The sequence below is a fragment of the Ambystoma mexicanum genome, chromosome 4p, assembly GCF_040938575.1.
Source record: "Ambystoma mexicanum isolate Mex_15411 chromosome 4p, UKY_AmexF1_1, whole genome shotgun sequence".
In the NCBI taxonomy this organism is placed as follows: domain Eukaryota; kingdom Metazoa; phylum Chordata; class Amphibia; order Caudata; family Ambystomatidae; genus Ambystoma; species Ambystoma mexicanum.
Genome location: NC_090927.1, coordinates 447,446,407 through 447,463,609, shown reverse-complemented (window position 1 = coordinate 447,463,609; position 17,203 = coordinate 447,446,407). Strand labels below are relative to the sequence as shown.

The 17,203-nt window shown below is 51.4% G+C and overlaps 1 protein-coding gene across 3 annotated transcripts in view; it reads right to left on the bottom strand.

The window, feature by feature from the left end:
* Positions 1-17,203, bottom strand: part of ROCK2 (Rho associated coiled-coil containing protein kinase 2) — a 1,440,935-nt gene that overhangs the window by 278,433 nt on the left and 1,145,299 nt on the right. For all 3 annotated transcript variants that reach the window (XM_069605961.1, XM_069605962.1, XM_069605963.1), the window contains exons 17-18: positions 7,381-7,540; positions 6,827-6,987 (exon numbers count right to left, since the gene is read on the bottom strand). In XM_069605961.1, the coding sequence (XP_069462062.1) occupies positions 6,827-6,987; positions 7,381-7,540 (321 nt within the window). The remainder of the gene's footprint in view (positions 1-6,826; positions 6,988-7,380; positions 7,541-17,203) is intronic.

Sequence of the window (17,203 nt, the reverse complement as noted above, 5' to 3'; positions counted from 1 at the left end):
TCTCATCATCCACACATAACAGTCCTGGACAGGGCTGGGCCCAGTGAGCCAAGTGACACGACGCAGGCACGTGTAAGGCAGCTCGGCAAAATGGCCACCGTGCCAGATATTTCTGACATCCGCCCGATACCACACCAAGACAGGGAGCAGGTGGAGGAACGTGTGTTAAGGTGGGACTTGTGTCAACCAGGTACGTGTCCTACAGTCTACCCTTCCTTTGTGCAAGGCAGGTTTTCCACTGCGTCTGTATTGTCAGGGTATGCAGCGCCTCCAGCAGCTGCCCGCTACCCAGTCAGTATCGCCTACCACCCCTCCGGCCTGTGAAGACATTTTTTTTAAAGGTTCCTCGGGCTCATGAAATCTCGGAGGATGGGGTCATACTCAGGGATGTGCTCTTGCAAATGGCTCCGGTGCGCCCCAGTACAGGCGCCCCTGGCCCCTGTTCAGCCTCTGCTGCTCGCTCCTGCCCTCCAACCGATAGTGCAGGCGGTTCCATACCAGCCTCCGACTCAGGTCTCCACTCCCCAGCCTTCGGCTCCCAGCACCTCTCCACAGGACCAACTGGAACCCTCAGGTGGACACAGATGAGGAGGACAATGACATGCCATCATCAGCCAAGGCCTTCCATAAACGTCTTGCGGGGCTGGCAGAGTACTTGGGCCTTCCTCAACCCGAGGTCGAGAAACCATCAGAGGGGGTCCTCGCCGAAATCCTCGTGCTACATCCCAGCAAGAATAGGGATCCCTATGCAGAAGGACGTAGTCGCCTTGGCCAAAAAGCCCCACTCGGTCCAGCCAGTCAATCGGCGCCTGGACGCCAAGTACACTTTTGCTATCAGCCCACCCTAAGCCGCACTCTTCGGTGATGGCTGCTGCATCACTTTACTTCAATCTTCAGTCGTCCTCAAGTCCAATTTTGACCCATCAAATGTGGTGAGAGACTAGACCATTCACTCCAGTTCTCTGAAGTGATCTTTATACTCCTGGTCATCATCTTCACAGTACTGATATTGGAGCTATATGGAAAGCAATTTGTGTTGTCAGGGCCGATAGTTTGGTCTAACATACTAGGTTTGTTAATCTTACAATAACAGATATTGGCACTGGTTGGAAGTAGAGTTTGGCGTGGGGAAAGAGGGACAGTCTAGCAAAGCAGAGGCTTACTGCGTTCTCAGGGGATGGTCGTCCCTAATCCCATAGGGGGCTTCCTCTCCCATGTGATCCTTCCCCCGGTGCACCACCCACAGGGGGACCGAAGTATTGTGGACGCACAGCCCTGGCCTCATGGGAAAGGTCTCCCCCTAGGGGAGAAGGGATTACATCCACAGATTCATCACTGATGCCCACAATGTTGAAGATGGTCTGGGAGGCAAAGCTTGCTTGTAGAGATGGTAGTTGGGGTTGTTGACTAAGCAATAGTCAGCGGGGTAGTCGGTGACAAGGAGGTGGACGATTTCACTCGTCTGTGGACCGTCGATGGAGTCAACAAGGCTTTTGATGTTGACGATTTATGCTTGTGGCTCGTAGCCCGAGTAGAGGCGATGTCGACAGACGTTGCTGCTAGGAAGAGTGTAGCCGTGACCGTTGGATGGTGTGGCCGACGAAGTGGACAGGGTGGTCAAAACATTGACCGAGTTGTCGATAGGGTAACTAATAGCAGAAGTGAGGGGAACAGCAGAAGTGTGCGACTTGTGTCCCCCTTTAAGTTTCTTCCCAGGGAAGGCTCTTTGTGTGACCTCGACCTCTTAGACAAGGGAGTTTGGTTATATGGGTGTTAGGGAGAATTCTCAGAAATGTGTTAATTCCTTCTACCTTAGAGACCCCCAGCTCTTTTGCTGGACTTTAGGTCTTTTTATCCCTCATGTAATTTTAATGCGATTTAATTTCTGTGTTTTTAACTTTGGAGTCTGACAAACTTCATAGGTATAATCTTTACATTGTGTCACACAGCACCTTCAGTGCAGTGGCATTGGGAAGTCTCAGATTTCCCCAAGGTTTAAATACCTTCTCTTGGTGAAACTACTGTTTCCAAGGGAAGTGAAATTGACTATGCTTACCTTTTGTAACTTTCTAGAGCCAGCACACACTATCTTACAATAGGGTCCTTGTGGGGTTACTTAGTATCCCCTTTGTTTCTCATGTAACATTTTTATGTTACCCTTTCTACAATTAATGGCTGGTGGCAGTGGTTTACTTTTTACAACCATTGTGTGTTTTTACCGTGGGCTGCGTTTGCAGCCACGGTAAGGCACCCATGGGTGCCCATTTCATCAAAATGGCCAGGGTCTTCTTTTTTCGCCATTTCTTGTCAGGAAGGTCCTTCTTGCGATTTACTCTGCGCGCCAAACCAGGTTTGGTCTCTTTGTTCGTTTTGTCTTTGCCGAGTTTCACAAGTGAAGCCCGCCTCTGGCTCTACTATGTCTGGCAGGGGCAGAAAGTAAGGGAGGTGCCTGAAACCCCCTGTGCTTAATCCCCTTGGTTACAGGAATGCACCCAAAAGGTGATTGGCCGGCTGACTGTCAGGCAAGGACAGCCCCCCTGCTGTGTGATTGACAGCTAGGCTGGAATGAATGGGAGAAACCTGCATAAAAGGCTAGGCTTTTTGGCTTGGAAGGCAGAGTCGATCACTAGACGAAGGAATCTGAAGAAGAACTTGGAAGAGACGCCTGCTGCAACTCTTGGACTGTTGGTTTGCCCGGTGAAGCCCTGCTGCTGTGCTGAAGCTCCGAATTCGCCTCGACTAGAGAAGCCCTGCAAGGATGACTTCTCCCTTTGAGTTGGTGGGACCAATCAACTCCAAAGTAAGCCCGTCTGGACATCCTCTCGAAGCTGGTTGCATTTCCATTGATGTTGCTGCTGGAACCAAAGAGACAGGGAGAGGAACAGCAGATTGTGTGTTGCTTTTAAGTCAGACCTGAGTGCATGGAAGATCCTCCGGACTTCCCGATGCAGGACTGACCAAGCCTGAGCCACCTCAACAGAGTGCTGGACCCCAGATGCGAGGAAATTCTGAAGTTGTATCTGAGAACCACAGTGTTGCTATTTGCTGTTAGACACAAGGAACTGAAACACTGAAGAACTGCCGAATTGAAGTTTGCCCATTGCTGCCGCTGACCTTTCCATTGCAGAGTAGGAGTACCCAGACATCCTCCCTCTTGTCCCCACAACTGAGGATCAGGAACAACAGGATTTGCAGATCTGTACAGGAACAGAAGCCAGCTGGAACCATTTATTCTAACCAGAGGTACTGTAAAATCGAAGAGAACTTATCTCTTGTGGCATAGCCTTATTTGCTCTCAGTTGAGACCTGTCTTGGTTACCTTGCAGAGTTGCTAAAGCTTTGCCCCGCACAAGCCTCTCAGCTTGTGGCCGTTCAAGTGTTCTATTTTCCTACAAACATTTCTAAAAACATTGTGCAAGACTTTTTGCCTACCTGCTGTCATGAACTACAGAACACGCCCCTTTTGGACTTCCTGGTCCTTGTCTCAACGGGGCTTACACTCCCTTGTACTCCCAACATGGCCATCCACTGTGAAACACCTTCCTCGCTCTACACCTTGGACGTAGCGTGTTCTATTAATAGACCACGCCTCCCGCGGCTCCGTGCGTCTCAATGCTATTGCGAAGTAGCAACCAGACGTGTGCTCCGTAGCGCGCAGTATTGTTTCCCTTGCTTCTTTCCAGCCAACCCCATTCCTAGTCCCTTTCCTTCCTTTCTTTCTTGATTCCTGGACTCGTGTGCTAGTTGCGCACACTGTAAATTTCCTGGATTCCTGGATCTTTGCATCCCGGAACTTTGAACACATGCTGGAGTCGGAAGAGTCTTGTGCAGCCTTATTCAAGACTCGATCCGTCCGCAAGAAGGCATCGATCAAGAAATCCAGCAAAGATCGAACTCAGGTGAGAAGGGGGGGAACTCCTTGACACCTGCAAAGAAGATCTCCAGTTCCATTTGACATTGTGCAATTAACATTGGCTGTCCCGGCTCACTGTGAGGCTCCTCTTTACCTCTGACTTTGAGCTTTGGAAGGTGTTTTACAGTGCTTGCCTGGTTATGAATTATTTGTTAACCTTTTTTTTATTCCTCTAGCCTATATTTTACACCTAACTCAGTATTGCTCTAAATGTACCAGTGATAAATCAATGTCCACAGTGTGCTAGATATTTAAGACACCTGAGGGTGTATGAAGTGTCTGTGTGCCATCCCCAATGGATGTCATCTGATTTAGGGAAACTACGAGTGTGTTTTGAAGTATATGTAAGTGTTACATGTTTTGCTCCCTTTCTGAAGAAGGCTTATATAACTGACTGAAATAAATTAATAATTGTTTTATCAAGAAACCTTGAGTGCAAGTGTTTATTTGGATAACTGTATATGTAAACTGTCACAACATTATTGCTCACACTGACCCCTCTTGAGATAAGCCTGGCTGCTCGATCACACTACCAACATGTGTAGTTCAGACTTATACAAAAGCTTGTATCGCTATTGCCAGGAGGTCAAGTTTATTGTATTGCACCCTAAGGGTACTGCATACAATCTTGCCTAATAATGGGCTGGTCGATTCTGGCAGAGGCAGGACTGTGGGCCTAGGTCAAGTCAGAGGCCCTGGCACCACCCTCCAGCCAAGTCCCCAACCTGCTGTGACTGTCCTGGCGGGTTTTCGATGAAAAGGTCTGGCAGCTGGAGCAGATCTCCATGTTGTGGTCTTGGTGCAGACAGTACAAGCACTTGTAGTGATGATCCTCCACATATACATTCTTTAGGCGACACTTCAAGCAGCCCTTGAACAGGCTCTTCTTAGTGGCGGAGAAGTAATGCCTCAGACTCATGTAGAGGAAGAGGACTTCACACATCAAGAAGACCCGTCGATGGTCAGGATGTCTGCTGACAAGGGTTCCCCCATAACCAGCAGTCACGGAAGGGACTGATGTTTAAGAAAACTATGGAAAACGTTGCAAAATTAGGACGCAAACTTAGATATCTCGAGGAGCGAAATAAGGACTCACAACACTTAAACGCGCAGTAACATTCTGAAGATGGCCACCATGGGTGGAGCCAAGGAGGACCATTGTCAATGGCTAGGGCAGTATGACCCAAAGTGACAGCAATAGGCTATAAAGGTGACAAGCAGTTTTAAGCTATGAAGCCAACTCCTTTAATATTACCAAGGATTCCCAGCTTGATGACAGGGAATATTCAATTAGCATATAAATCTATGAAAGATCCAATGCTGGAAAGCAACTTTTAATTTTTGATTAGCGGTCCACTAACCTTTAACAGTTCATTCATTTTTCTTACACCAAGCAGAATGGGCTTTAATCAGAAGTTGCTGCATGAATTTGGCTTGCAGAGCTGAGCATCTCAGCTTAATCACTTGCTTGGGTGGCCTGGAAAATGCTCTGGTCAGCTTTTGTTGGCCCACATCTGCTGATCTACCGGATTCCCATCTCATAACTGTTTGACATCAGAATGCATGCCCCACAAATCGGCCTGGTCATCTAGTGAAGGATGTGGTTCTGCGTGCAAGTAAAGGCACAGCTGCCTGCTACCTGGATTTGTCACACACTGCTGCTAGGTAGTTAGGCCACTTGGCAGTGATTCTTGCACAGTCAGATGCCTACAGGGTTACTCATCTCTTTTTGGTGCCCCCACTGCTTGGCTTGGCTACGATCGGATTCAAGTATGCCTTAAGTCTCTACTATCATCTGGTCACCAGCACCCTTTCTCCTCCCCAAGGCCGCTCTCACTAGTTACTGATAGCTGTGGCAAGGTGGGCAATTTATGATAACTTTCAGTGCCTGTTGTTCCTCGAAGACAAAATAAAGCAACAGGCAGGCAAGGAACACATACATGGAATACGCACATTCTTTATTGAAGAGGCAGCACTGCGCCTCCTAGCACCAATACTCACTCACAAACTGTGTCCAAATGGCTGTTGCTAACTCCCGCCAACCGTCACTTCAGAAACCCTAAAAGAGCCCTTCAACCAAGAACTCACCTACCGTGTGGCACATTATAACACTCATACACAGAACATCACTGGTACTACAGTAACCTAAGCTGTACTTTTAAGCAATGGGGAATAAGCTCTAAGGTATAACTGCTAAGAAATGTGGCCGTCATCTTCTAGCAGGCTGATGTAGTTTGAGTCTACTACTGTTTAGAGGTGGGATGGCTTAAGAGGAAACACCAGGGAGGTGAGACAGCGGTTAGGTTGAACAGAACCCTCTAATGCCATGGTTAGCATCACTTGGCTGTTTTTTTTAGAAAGTATCGAAATTGTGGGTACACTGTTGTTGCCAGGAGCTGCTGCAACTGCAGCATTCTCTTAGCACTGGCTTTAAAAAATAAATTAAAGTCCAAGTTTATTGTCTCTGCAAGAAATACTGTTGCAGTGAGACCATACCTCTATACTGTAGCTGGTCTGTGGGACACTTACTATTTCTTAGCCTGGTAGTCTGCTGCAGCTAATTTTTTGCGATGGGTCATCTACCTGAACGTCAAATGATTGTACCTCTACCATTGTCTCTTCAAAGGAAAAGGCATCTGTAACACACTTCAACTAGCGTGCCTATCAAAACAAACCTTTCTCTTCAGATGAGTTATGGACTAAAACATGTAACATAATACCTAAAATGTGTCATACCTCTGTTCCTCATCCCTTACTGTAAAATTAAAGGAACAAACAAAACAGCAAATTATGTTTTCATTTGATGATACACTTTGAAGATATGACGATATGAACATGCATTTAACCTCTCAAAAATACATGAAATGGTCCTGGATTAGTCATCACTCCTCTTGTTAGTTATGTAGCACTTACATCCTCTTGGAGCTTCTCCTTTCGCATCAAAACTTCTTCCATTTTCTGATGCGCCTGTTTGAGGTCACAGTCCAGCATTGAACACTGTTTTTCTGCTTCCAGCAAACTGTTTTCGACTCTCTGCTTCGACATCCTTTCATCATGAAGCTTCCGTTCCATATCTGAAAAAAAAATCAAAGTCATGTTGAAACCACGATGTCTGCAAACTGACTTCAGGGACCTTGCGCTAGGCACAGCTACTATCATCTCATTACATTAAAATACATTAACAAATGCATAACATGTTGATACAACATCCTCCCAACTAACTGCACTATTTCAATTGCTCCATTTCCCTACCCAATGTACTTTGTGTATTATATGGCGGATACATCACAGAACTAAACATATGGCACACAATCTCTCAAAAAACCATGCTTTTAAAGGACCTCTTTGGTCTACATTTCTTCTAAAAGCAAAATACAGAATACTTGTGAATTATGGACCACCCAAACAAATGAAAAATTGATGTAATCGCTGCTAAACAAATCTTTTTCATTGGTAGAAAGGATTACCTTTCATGGCTTCTGACTTGGTTTCCTCAATGGACTCGTAGATCTTATTCTTGTCAGCTAACCGTGCTTTTGTTGCTTTATGTTCTGCTTCCTCCTGCTCCAGGCTCTGCTGTACAACTTTCAATTTGTACGTCATGTCTATCTCCAAGTTATTCTTTTCCTGCAAATACCATCAAACCGACATTTAGATTTCAATGCTTTTGGTGTGCAAAGTCTGCAGAATAGCAAAGGACCTTAAACTTGACCACTATTGTTTGAATGAGTTTAGTATTTTGTACAGCACAAAATCATGTCATAATATGCATTCAAAATTCTTTTTAAAAAACAGCAAACAGGAACGGACAAAATGGATAAGTGTTGCAATGATAACAGAAATCAAACATGGTCAACGTTTTTAACTAATGTAAAACTAATTTTGTAGACCACAGCGAGCAGCAGCAAGGAAATATGTAACATGGCAGCTTCTGTGAATCCAAGTGTTCATCATACAAAAATGGTTCCCATGATGGGTTGGAAGACCAAATCTACATATTTTAGCAGTTGCACCGTCTCGTTTTTGAAAATTGTATGTATAACATTTTATAATTAACTCTTTATTGAGATGTTTTTGCAGACAAATAACCAACATGTTAAGGGTTAACATGAAAAGAGAAGGACATAAAAAAAATGGAAAAGAAAGGATTCACTTAAGAGACACTTCATTGTGTGGGTGTTCGTTGTTCTCTCTATCCACACTAACATCTCTGTCTTATGGAATTAATAATATATATATATGGATAAGGGACAGTCATTCTAGTCCAGAGTCTTTTTAGATTGGAGGAAACGGGCCTGGTGGCTCACATGGTCGGACCGGACCATAAAACTGTCAGTTACCAATGAAAAAGTGTCCCGCAGTTGCAAATGGATATTCATTCCTTTAGTCACAGACTGTTTCAATAGTACCCAAGAGGGTGTTTATTTGTTAAAATGTAAGCAAATTGTGATATTTAAAGAATATTTATTCAGAAACAATGATCAAGACTACTAGCTGCATAGTGAAATAACTCATCAAACTGGCGCACATTGGCCAAAAGGTGGCCTATTTTGTTGGGCCTACACTTGCATTTTTGGTACGGGCATTGCCCTATTGGCCAGACCGAGCCTGGCGGCTCATCCATAATGGGCAAGGGGTGTCCACCCAGTGGCCCCCTCACCCATTATGGAGGAGCCAAGGAGCCAGCCCAGTGAAACACTGAGCACTCCAACAGCTGCTTTTGTCCAGATGAGGGAGTGCTCCTCAGTGTTTCCCTTTGAAAGTTCAGTTCCTCAGCCGCACATGCTCACTGAGCCATGCAAGGGTGGCAGCGTTTTGCTTCGCCAGCCTTGCATATTTCATTGGAAATGCTGGCTGGGGCACTGCATGTCTGTATGTGCGAGGGAGAGCTCCTGTGCCTCCTCGCACATATGGACAGAGCAACCTGGAGTGGGGCATTTCAGCACCCACAAGCACGCCCCTGCAGAAGAACAAGTTACTTTCTGACCTGGTTACGTTCTTTCGATGGGATGGTCCGACGACTTATTCCATATCTATGACAGGTAATGTCCACAGCTGTGCTGCTTCGGAAAATCTTTGGCGTCTGCGTCCATGCGCCGTCCCCAAGGACCTCCTCCGACAGCCGACATCACCCGATGTGATAAGTAGGACGCACGACGCCCATAGCCTCAGTTATAGTTTTTTCCCCAGAACGTGTGCCACCAGTTTTCTGCCAGTCAGACACACAAGGCCTTGCAGAACGCAAGCTGCAATCGCAAAAGAAATTCTGCAGCGGGGAAGGCAGGGAGGGAGCGATATGGAATACGTCGTCGGACCATCCCATCGAAAGAACGTTACCAGGTAAGAAAGTAACTTGTTCTTCGAGTGGATTGGGTCCTCCGATGTATTCCATATCTATGACAGACTCCCAAAGCAGTACCAAGCAAGGAGGTGGGAAAGAATTTAGAATACAAATTTAGCATGAATAGAGAACTGCCTTGCCAAAGGCCAGATCTTGCCCTCTGATGGAATCAAGGGAATAGTGACGTACAAAAGTATGTACTGAAGCCCAGGTGGCTGCATCACAGATGTGACGAATAGGAACTCCGCTCTGCAGGGCAGTAGACGCAGCCACTCCTCTTGTAGAATGGGCCCGCAAGCCAGGCGGAGGGTCCTTACCCGCCAAGCGGTAACACTCGGAGATAGCTAAAATAATCCAACGAGACAAAGTCTGTTTCGTCACAGCTTGTCCCAAATGCTTTCCAGCGTAACCAATGAAAAGTTGATCGTCCACTCTGATGCGCGAAATATAAAAGCTCAACGCTCTCCGAGGATCAAGCCTATGGAGCCTCTCCTCTTCCTTACCAGGATGTGGAGGAGGATAGAACACCGGAAGAACAACCTTCTGGCTCAAATGAAGGAACAAGTTACTTACCTGTAACTGTTGTTCTCCAGCATGGGTCTGGCATGGATTCACATGCTCATGAATATTCCCCGTCGTCAGGCTGGGAATCCTCGGTAAAGAAAAAACCAGTATCAGTTTCGTTTCTGATCTGTCTTTCGTAGTAATAACCAATCACTGGTCTCTGCGTCATACTGACCACAGCCAATGACTGCCCTCTACCTAAGCACCGCCTCTGGCAGCCATCTTCAGATTTGGAAGCACGTGAAGTGGCAGTATGACCAAGTGAAGAGCCGCAGAGGGGTAGGCGGGAGGGTTCGCATGTGAATCCATGCCAGACCCATGCTGGAGAACAACAGTTACAGGTAAGTAACTTGTTCCTTCTCCAGCATGGGGTCTGGCATGGATTCACATGCTCATGAATAAAGAATACATAGCAGTACACACATGCACAACCACGGGAGGTGGCAAAGGCTCAACATTAAGCATCACATCAACTCAACATTAAGCATCTTACCTCCTCACCAGGCTCACCTCAGGCGAACAGGTTGCGCAGCACTGCTTGGCCGACCCTGGACTCCTCCCTGGAATCCCGGTCGACGCAGTAGAATTTCGTGAAGGTGTGCGTCGACCTCCACGTAGCAGCCCTGCATATGTCCAGCAGGGGCACACCAGATAGGAACGCCGTGGTAGCTGCGATCGCTCTGGTGGAATGGGCTCTCGGACGGCCAGGCAGCGGTCGGTTTGCCAACCGGTGACAGTACATGATACAGCCGGAGAGCCATCTGGAGATGGAAGCCTTCGAGAGAGCCTTCCCCTGATTGACAGGTCCAAAGTTCACAAAGAGTTGTGACGTCTTCCGAAAACCTTTCGTGCGGTCCACGTAGAACTTCAGCGCTCTAGCTACATCCAGCGAGTGCAAAGTCCTCTCAGCCGGCGACGAAGGCGACGGGAAGAACACAGGTAACACCAAGGGTTCGTTGAGATGGAAGTCCGACGGTACCTTGGGCATGAAGGAGGGGTGCGTCCTGAGCACTACCCTCGTGTCGTGGAAAGTCAAGTACGGGGCCTTGCAGGAAAGGGCCTGGATCTCTCCCACTCGTCGTGCGGAGGTGATGGCCACGAGAAAAGCTGTTTTCCACGATAGAAACTTCAACGGGGCCGAGTGCAGAGGCTCGAACGGAGGTCCCATGAGCTTGGTCAGCACCACGTTGAGCTCCCACGCCGGGGCCGGAGCCTTCACCGGCGGGAACGATCTGAACAGTCCCTTCATGAACTCTTTCACCAGGCGATGAGACCACAAGGACGTCCGGCCCGTGGTTCTGGTGTATCGGGAGATCGCAGCAAGATGAATCTTGATGGACGCGTGTGCCAGACCAGCTTTGGCCAGCGTCAGCAGGTACGGCAGTACTTGGGGAGCCGTAATCCGTAGAGGGTTAATCTTCTGTGCGTGGCACCAGACAGAGAACCTCTTCCATTTGTGTCCGTAGCATTTAAGAGTCGAGGACGCCCTGGCCTTTGCAAGAACCTCTCTGCAATCGGCCGGTATGTCGTATCCTCCAAACTCTAGCGCTGCAGGAGCCAGGCCTGCAAGTTCAGCGACTTCGGGTCGTGGTGGAGGATGGCGCCTCCTTCCCTGGAGAGTAGATCCGCGTCCGCCGGCAGCTTGATTGGCGGGGACGCTGACAAGTCCAGAAGGTCCGGGAACCATATCTGCCTCGGCCACGCAGGTGCGACGAGGATCATCCTGCACCGTGACCTCTTGAGCTGGTTGACGAGCCGGATTAGCAGAGGCAAGGGAGGGAACGCGTAGAGGAACAGGCCCTCCCAGGGGAACGAGAAAGCATCGCCCATGCTCCTCGTCTGGGGAAACCTGCTGGCGAACCTCCGGCACTTGGTGTTCGTCGCCGTCGCGAACAGGTCGATCTGGGGTGTGCCCCACCGTCGGAAGAGGCGATCCACCAGATCCTGCCGTAGTTCCCACTCGTGGCACGAGCGCAGCTCCCTGCTGAGTGAGTCGGCGATGGTGTTTTTTATCCCTGCCAGATGAAACGGCACCAGAAGAATCCCTTGGGCGACGGCCCAATGCCACAGGTCCTGCGCCTCCTTGGACAGCGCTGGGGACCTGGTTCCGCCCTGTTTCCTGACGTAAAACATGGTGGTGGTGTTGTCGGTGAAGATCCTCACCACCTTGCCCTTGAGGGACGGAAGGAAGGACCTGAGGGCCCAAAACACTGCACGGAGCTCCAGGACGTTGATATGCAGGGACTTCTCCGTCGGGAGCCAGAGTCCCCTTGCGTGCAGATTTTCGGTGTGCGCTCCCCACCCTTCTAGGGAGGCATCCGTGGTCACAGTCACCTGGTGGGCTGGGGTCTGGAAGTCCATGCCCGCCGTCAGATGCGCGCGGGTGCCCCACCACCGTATCGCTCGTCGGAAACTCTCGTCGAGCTTGATCCTTTCCTCGAAGCTGCCCGTCGTCTGGATCCAGCGCGCATCCAGGAATTCTTGCAACGGGCGCATCCGGAGCCTGCACATGGGAATGAGGTAGATGCAGGAAGACATCATCCCGAGGAGGGACTTGATGGACCTCACTTTGGCCGCGTCGGCCACCAACATCCGTTGCACCTTGCCCAAGATGGTCCTGGTCCTCTCCTCCGACGGGGAGGCCAGAAGGGACACTGTGTCGAGCCTCGCTCCCAGAAACAGTGCGACTTGCGCGGGCACCAGGTGGGATTTGGCGTAGTTCACGGAGAATCCCAGGTCCGTGAGGAGTTGGACGGTCCTTGCCGTGTGGACCACGGCAAGCTCCCTCGTCTTGGCACGGATGAGCCAGTCGTCCAGGTAGGGGTAGACGTGAATCCCCTCGCGGCGCAGCTGCGCCGCCACCGGTGCGAGGCACTTGGTGAAAACCCTGGGTGCCGACCGTAGTCCGAAGGGAAGGGCTTTGAACTGGTAATGACGCCCTTGGACCACGAATCTGAGGAATTTTCGGTGCCCCTTTAGGATGGGAATGTGGAAGTAGGCATCCTCCAAATCCAACGACGATAGGAAGTCTCCTTCCTCCAGCTGACCCAGGACGTGCTGGAGGGTGACCATCCGGAACTTCTGCGCCTTGATGAACTTGTTCAGACGTCGCAGGTCCAGGATGGGGCGCCATCCTCCCGTCTTCTTCTTCACGAGGAAGTATCGCGAGTAGACTCCGGAGCCCCGAAGCCTCTTCGGGACGAGTTCGATGGCGCCCTTTCTGAGCATCGCCTTTACCTCCAGGAGAAGTTGAGGGACGTGAAGTTCTTTCCTGGCCACGGGGGGGACGCGCGGGCACCTTTTTTTGAAATTCGAGCGCGTGGCCCCGGGCCAGGGCGTCCAGCACCCAACGGTCGGTGGAGATGGACTCCCACACGCTGACGAAGCCCGCCAGCCGGCCTCCCACCGGGGTGCTTCAGTGGGGGCCCGACCCCACGGCCGGTTCAATCCTGCTTGGACGCGGCCTTGCCGCCTTGACCTCCTTGGCGACGACGGCGGGGTCCGCTAGACTTGCCTCGTCCTCTGTAGGCCTCTTGCGACGACGAGCGGGCCGCTTGACGGTAGGAAGCGAAACCGCCGCCGGAACCTTTGGAGGCGCCCTTGCCTCCGCCGCTCCGAAAGGGCGTCCGTCGTTGCTGCAGTACTCCAAGGGCCCGGGCCGTCTCCGTATCCGCCTTGATGGCCTGAAGGGAATCGTCCACTGTCTTCCCAAACAGGTTGTTCCCGTCGAAGGGCATGTCCAGGACTCTGGTCTGGACGTCCTGCCGAAAGTCCGTAGCTTTGAGCCATCCACGACGTCGAAGGCAAACGCCGTTGCCCAGCTGGCGGAACCCAGTGTCGGCGATGTCCGTCGCCACGGTGATGGCGTGGTCCGAAGCCACCTCACCTTCCTGCAGGATCTCAAGGGCCTCCGCCCTCTTGTCGTCCGGCAGAAAATCCAGCAGGGGAGCTATCTTGTACCAGAGCTCCCTGTCGTAGCGGGCCACGATAGCCAAGGCGTTGGCCGCTTTAATCGTCGTCGCTGCCGACGAGATGACTCTACGTCCCATAGCATCCAATTTCTTTCCCTCGCCGTCCGGCGGGGAAGTCGACGTGGAGGCCGCACCCCCCCCCGCTTTCTTCCTGGCTGCCGCGGAGACGACGGAGTCCGGGGTAGGCTGCGCCCGGAGGCATAGGGGGGCCGTGTCCGGGACCCGGTACTTTTTCTCGTACCGGTCTCTTCTCGCTGGCGTCGTGGAAGGGTTCTTGAGGAGGGAAAGGCCCTCATCCCAAATGTCGTCCAACAGAGGCACTGCGAGGACCGTCTTCCTCTTGGCCTCGCGCCGCTGGTAAAGGAAGCCTTCCTTTTTCTTCTCCTCAGGGCAGAGTTGGAAAAGCTCGGATGCCCTGGCGATCATTGAGTGGAACGATCCAATCTCGTCGGGCGGAGAAGCCCTGGTGGGAGGCGACGACGGAAAATCCTCGTCGTATGCCTCGTCGTCCGTACCCGTCGCTGCCGTGTCAGTCCCCGTATCATCCCCTCGGGTGGACGGGGAGGAGGGCTGGACGGGGCGCGACGGTTGAAAAGGAGGTGGTGGATGGATCCTTCTTTTCTTGGTAGGGGGAACACCAGAAGGTCCCGGTTCTGGATCCCCCGACGGGAGAGGTTCCTCCGTCGGTAACGGTAGCCTCGTCCTTATCTCGGAGCATAAGGACTGTATGGCCAACAAAATGGCCGCCGAGTTGTCTTGCGGCGCTGGCAGAGGGGAATCCGACGGGCGAGCAGGGGCCCCGTCGGTATCCTCGACGATGTCGTCGTCACCTGCGTCGGGGTCCATTCCGACGGGCTGGCCTTGTTCCACGCCTAGGCCGTGGCTTAAGACCTCGATCAGCTCCTCTTCTGAGGTTGAGGCCGAATCTACGACGACGCCCTGTCCCCCCTTCTTCTTCCCCACGGAGGGTTTCACGGGGGTCCTATCGATGGGCACAAAAGAAGACTCCCTCCGAGGAGGCAGGGAGATTCTGGGCCCTGAGGTCGCCACCACTGGTGTAGCCTCCACAGGCTGAGCCAGGGCCGCCGCGACCGTTTCGATAGAGGGCTTGGTCGGATGGATCAAGGCCTTCACCACCTTAGGTGCGCTCACCGCCTTATCCTTGAGGGAGGGGGCACTGCCACGCTCCTCCTCTGCCTTAGAGCTCGACCGGGGCCTCTCCAGGAGCTTCGCCGGGTGCTCGGCCTTCCTCTTACCCGACCCAGAGCGTTGGCTCGTGGTTGATGGTGCCGGGGAGGGTGCGCCCTGCCTGGCGCCCGTAGAGCCCGACCGTTCGGCGCTCCCGGTGCCAGCGGACTCGCGGTGCTTGGCCTTATGTTGGGCCCCCGTCGCCGGGGCGCCCTCAAAGGTCTTAGAAGACCGCTCGGATTTCTTCTTCTCGCCAGACGGGCTCTTACCCTCCAGCCAGTTGGCGAGACGTTGATGACGGTCCTTCATGGTCCGTTCCGACATGTTGCCGCAAAACGCACAGTCCTTCTCCACGTGCGTTTTGTCCTCATGGAGGCAGTAAAGGCAGAAAGAGTGTTTGTCCTCCTTAAAGACGTTCTGCAGCTGGCATCCAGGGCAGACCCTGAACAGCTTTCCGGGCGTCGAGCTTCCCTTCTCCTGGGCCATCTCCGAGACCGGGCCTGAGAAGCTTCTGGAGTCCTCCGAAGTGTAGCTCGACGAATCTTCACCCTTGAGGGGCACAGACGAATCCGAAACGGGTCCCCGTTGATCGGATGTAGGATCGGTGGAGCTTGAGGCTCTTTTGACCGAAGAATCGAAGTTTTTTGTGAAAAAAGCGCGAAAAAATAGCACTAACGCTCGAGAGCAATAGCACGAGGATCCCAACACATGAACGTGCGGTAAAAATCTGAAGATGGCTGCCAGAGGCGGTGCTTAGGTAGAGGGCAGTCATTGGCTGTGGTCAGTATGACGCAGAGACCAGTGATTGGTTATTACTACGAAAGACAGATCAGAAACGAAACTGATACTGGTTTTTTCTTTACCGAGGATTCCCAGCCTAACGACGGGGAATATTCATGAGCATGTGAATCCATGCCAGACCCCATGCTGGAGAAATTCCGAAACCACCTTCGGAAGAAAAGAAGGACGAACTCTAAGGACAACCCTGTCCTTGTGAAACACAGTGAAGGGTGGCTTAACTGAAAGTGCCTGTAACTCACTCACTCTGCGAGCAGAAGTAACCGCAACCAAAAACACAGTTTTCAGAGTTAACAGCCTCAAGGGGCAAGAATGTAAAGGCTCAAACGGAGCACCCATAAGAAACTTAAGAACAAGGTTCAAATCCCAACCTGGCACCAGAAAAGGTGACGGAGGGAACACATTAGTGAGCCCTTTCAGAAAATGCGAAATTAAAGGAATTGTAAAATAGGAACACTCTTCAGACAAGCGCTTAAATATGGACAGCGCCGCCAGGTAACCCTTAATGGTCCCCACTTGCAAGCCCCTTTGGGCCAAAGAAAGCAAAAAAGACAGAACCATGGGAATGTCACATTCAAAAGGATCCACATTCTGAACTCTGCACCAGTCGCAGAACTTTCTCCAATGGCAACGGTACAGAGACTTTGTTGCCGGCCGCCTGGCCGAGAGCAACACCTCCATCACGTCTTCAGGGAGGTCCCAATCCTTATACCTCAACCTTTCAGAAGCCAAGCGTGAAGATTGAGGGATCCGACCTCTGGATGGAGATTCTGACCCCCCTCCAGTGAGAGCAGATCTTCTCGGTAGGGAAGACAACGTGGAGGGCAGATGGACAAGTCTAGAAGGTCCGGGTACCACGTCCTCTGGGCCCACGCCGGAGCAATGAGGATCATCCGGGAACCGAACCTCCGTAACCTCTGCAGCACTTGCGGGATGACGGGGACTGGAGGAAACGCGTACAGCAGTGGGAACGACCACTCCACCACGAACGCGTCTCCTAAGGCTCCTTTTGGAGGTAATTCCCGCAAGCAAAACCTTTCGCACTTCCGTTTGACACTGGAGGCGAAGAGATCCACTTGAGGGGTCCCCCAAAGGGCGAAGATCTCCAGGAGAATCTCCTGAGCCAGCTCCCACTCGTGAGAGATCGTGCTCTGCTTGCTCAGAGCGTCCGCCGTCTCGTTGTCGTCTCCGGCCAGATGAACCGCCGAGATCGAAACTTCCTGCTGGATGGCCCAGAACTCGAGCTGCATCGCCTCCCTGCACAGCGGAAGTGACCCTGCCCCCCCCCCACTTTTGTTGAGGTAGTGCATGGCCACCATGTTGTCCGTTAGAATCAGGACACTCTTTCTGCACACAGTCGGCAGAAAAGCCTTCAGGGCTAGCCTGACGGCCCTCAGCTCCAACAGATTGATATGGAGTCTGGACTCC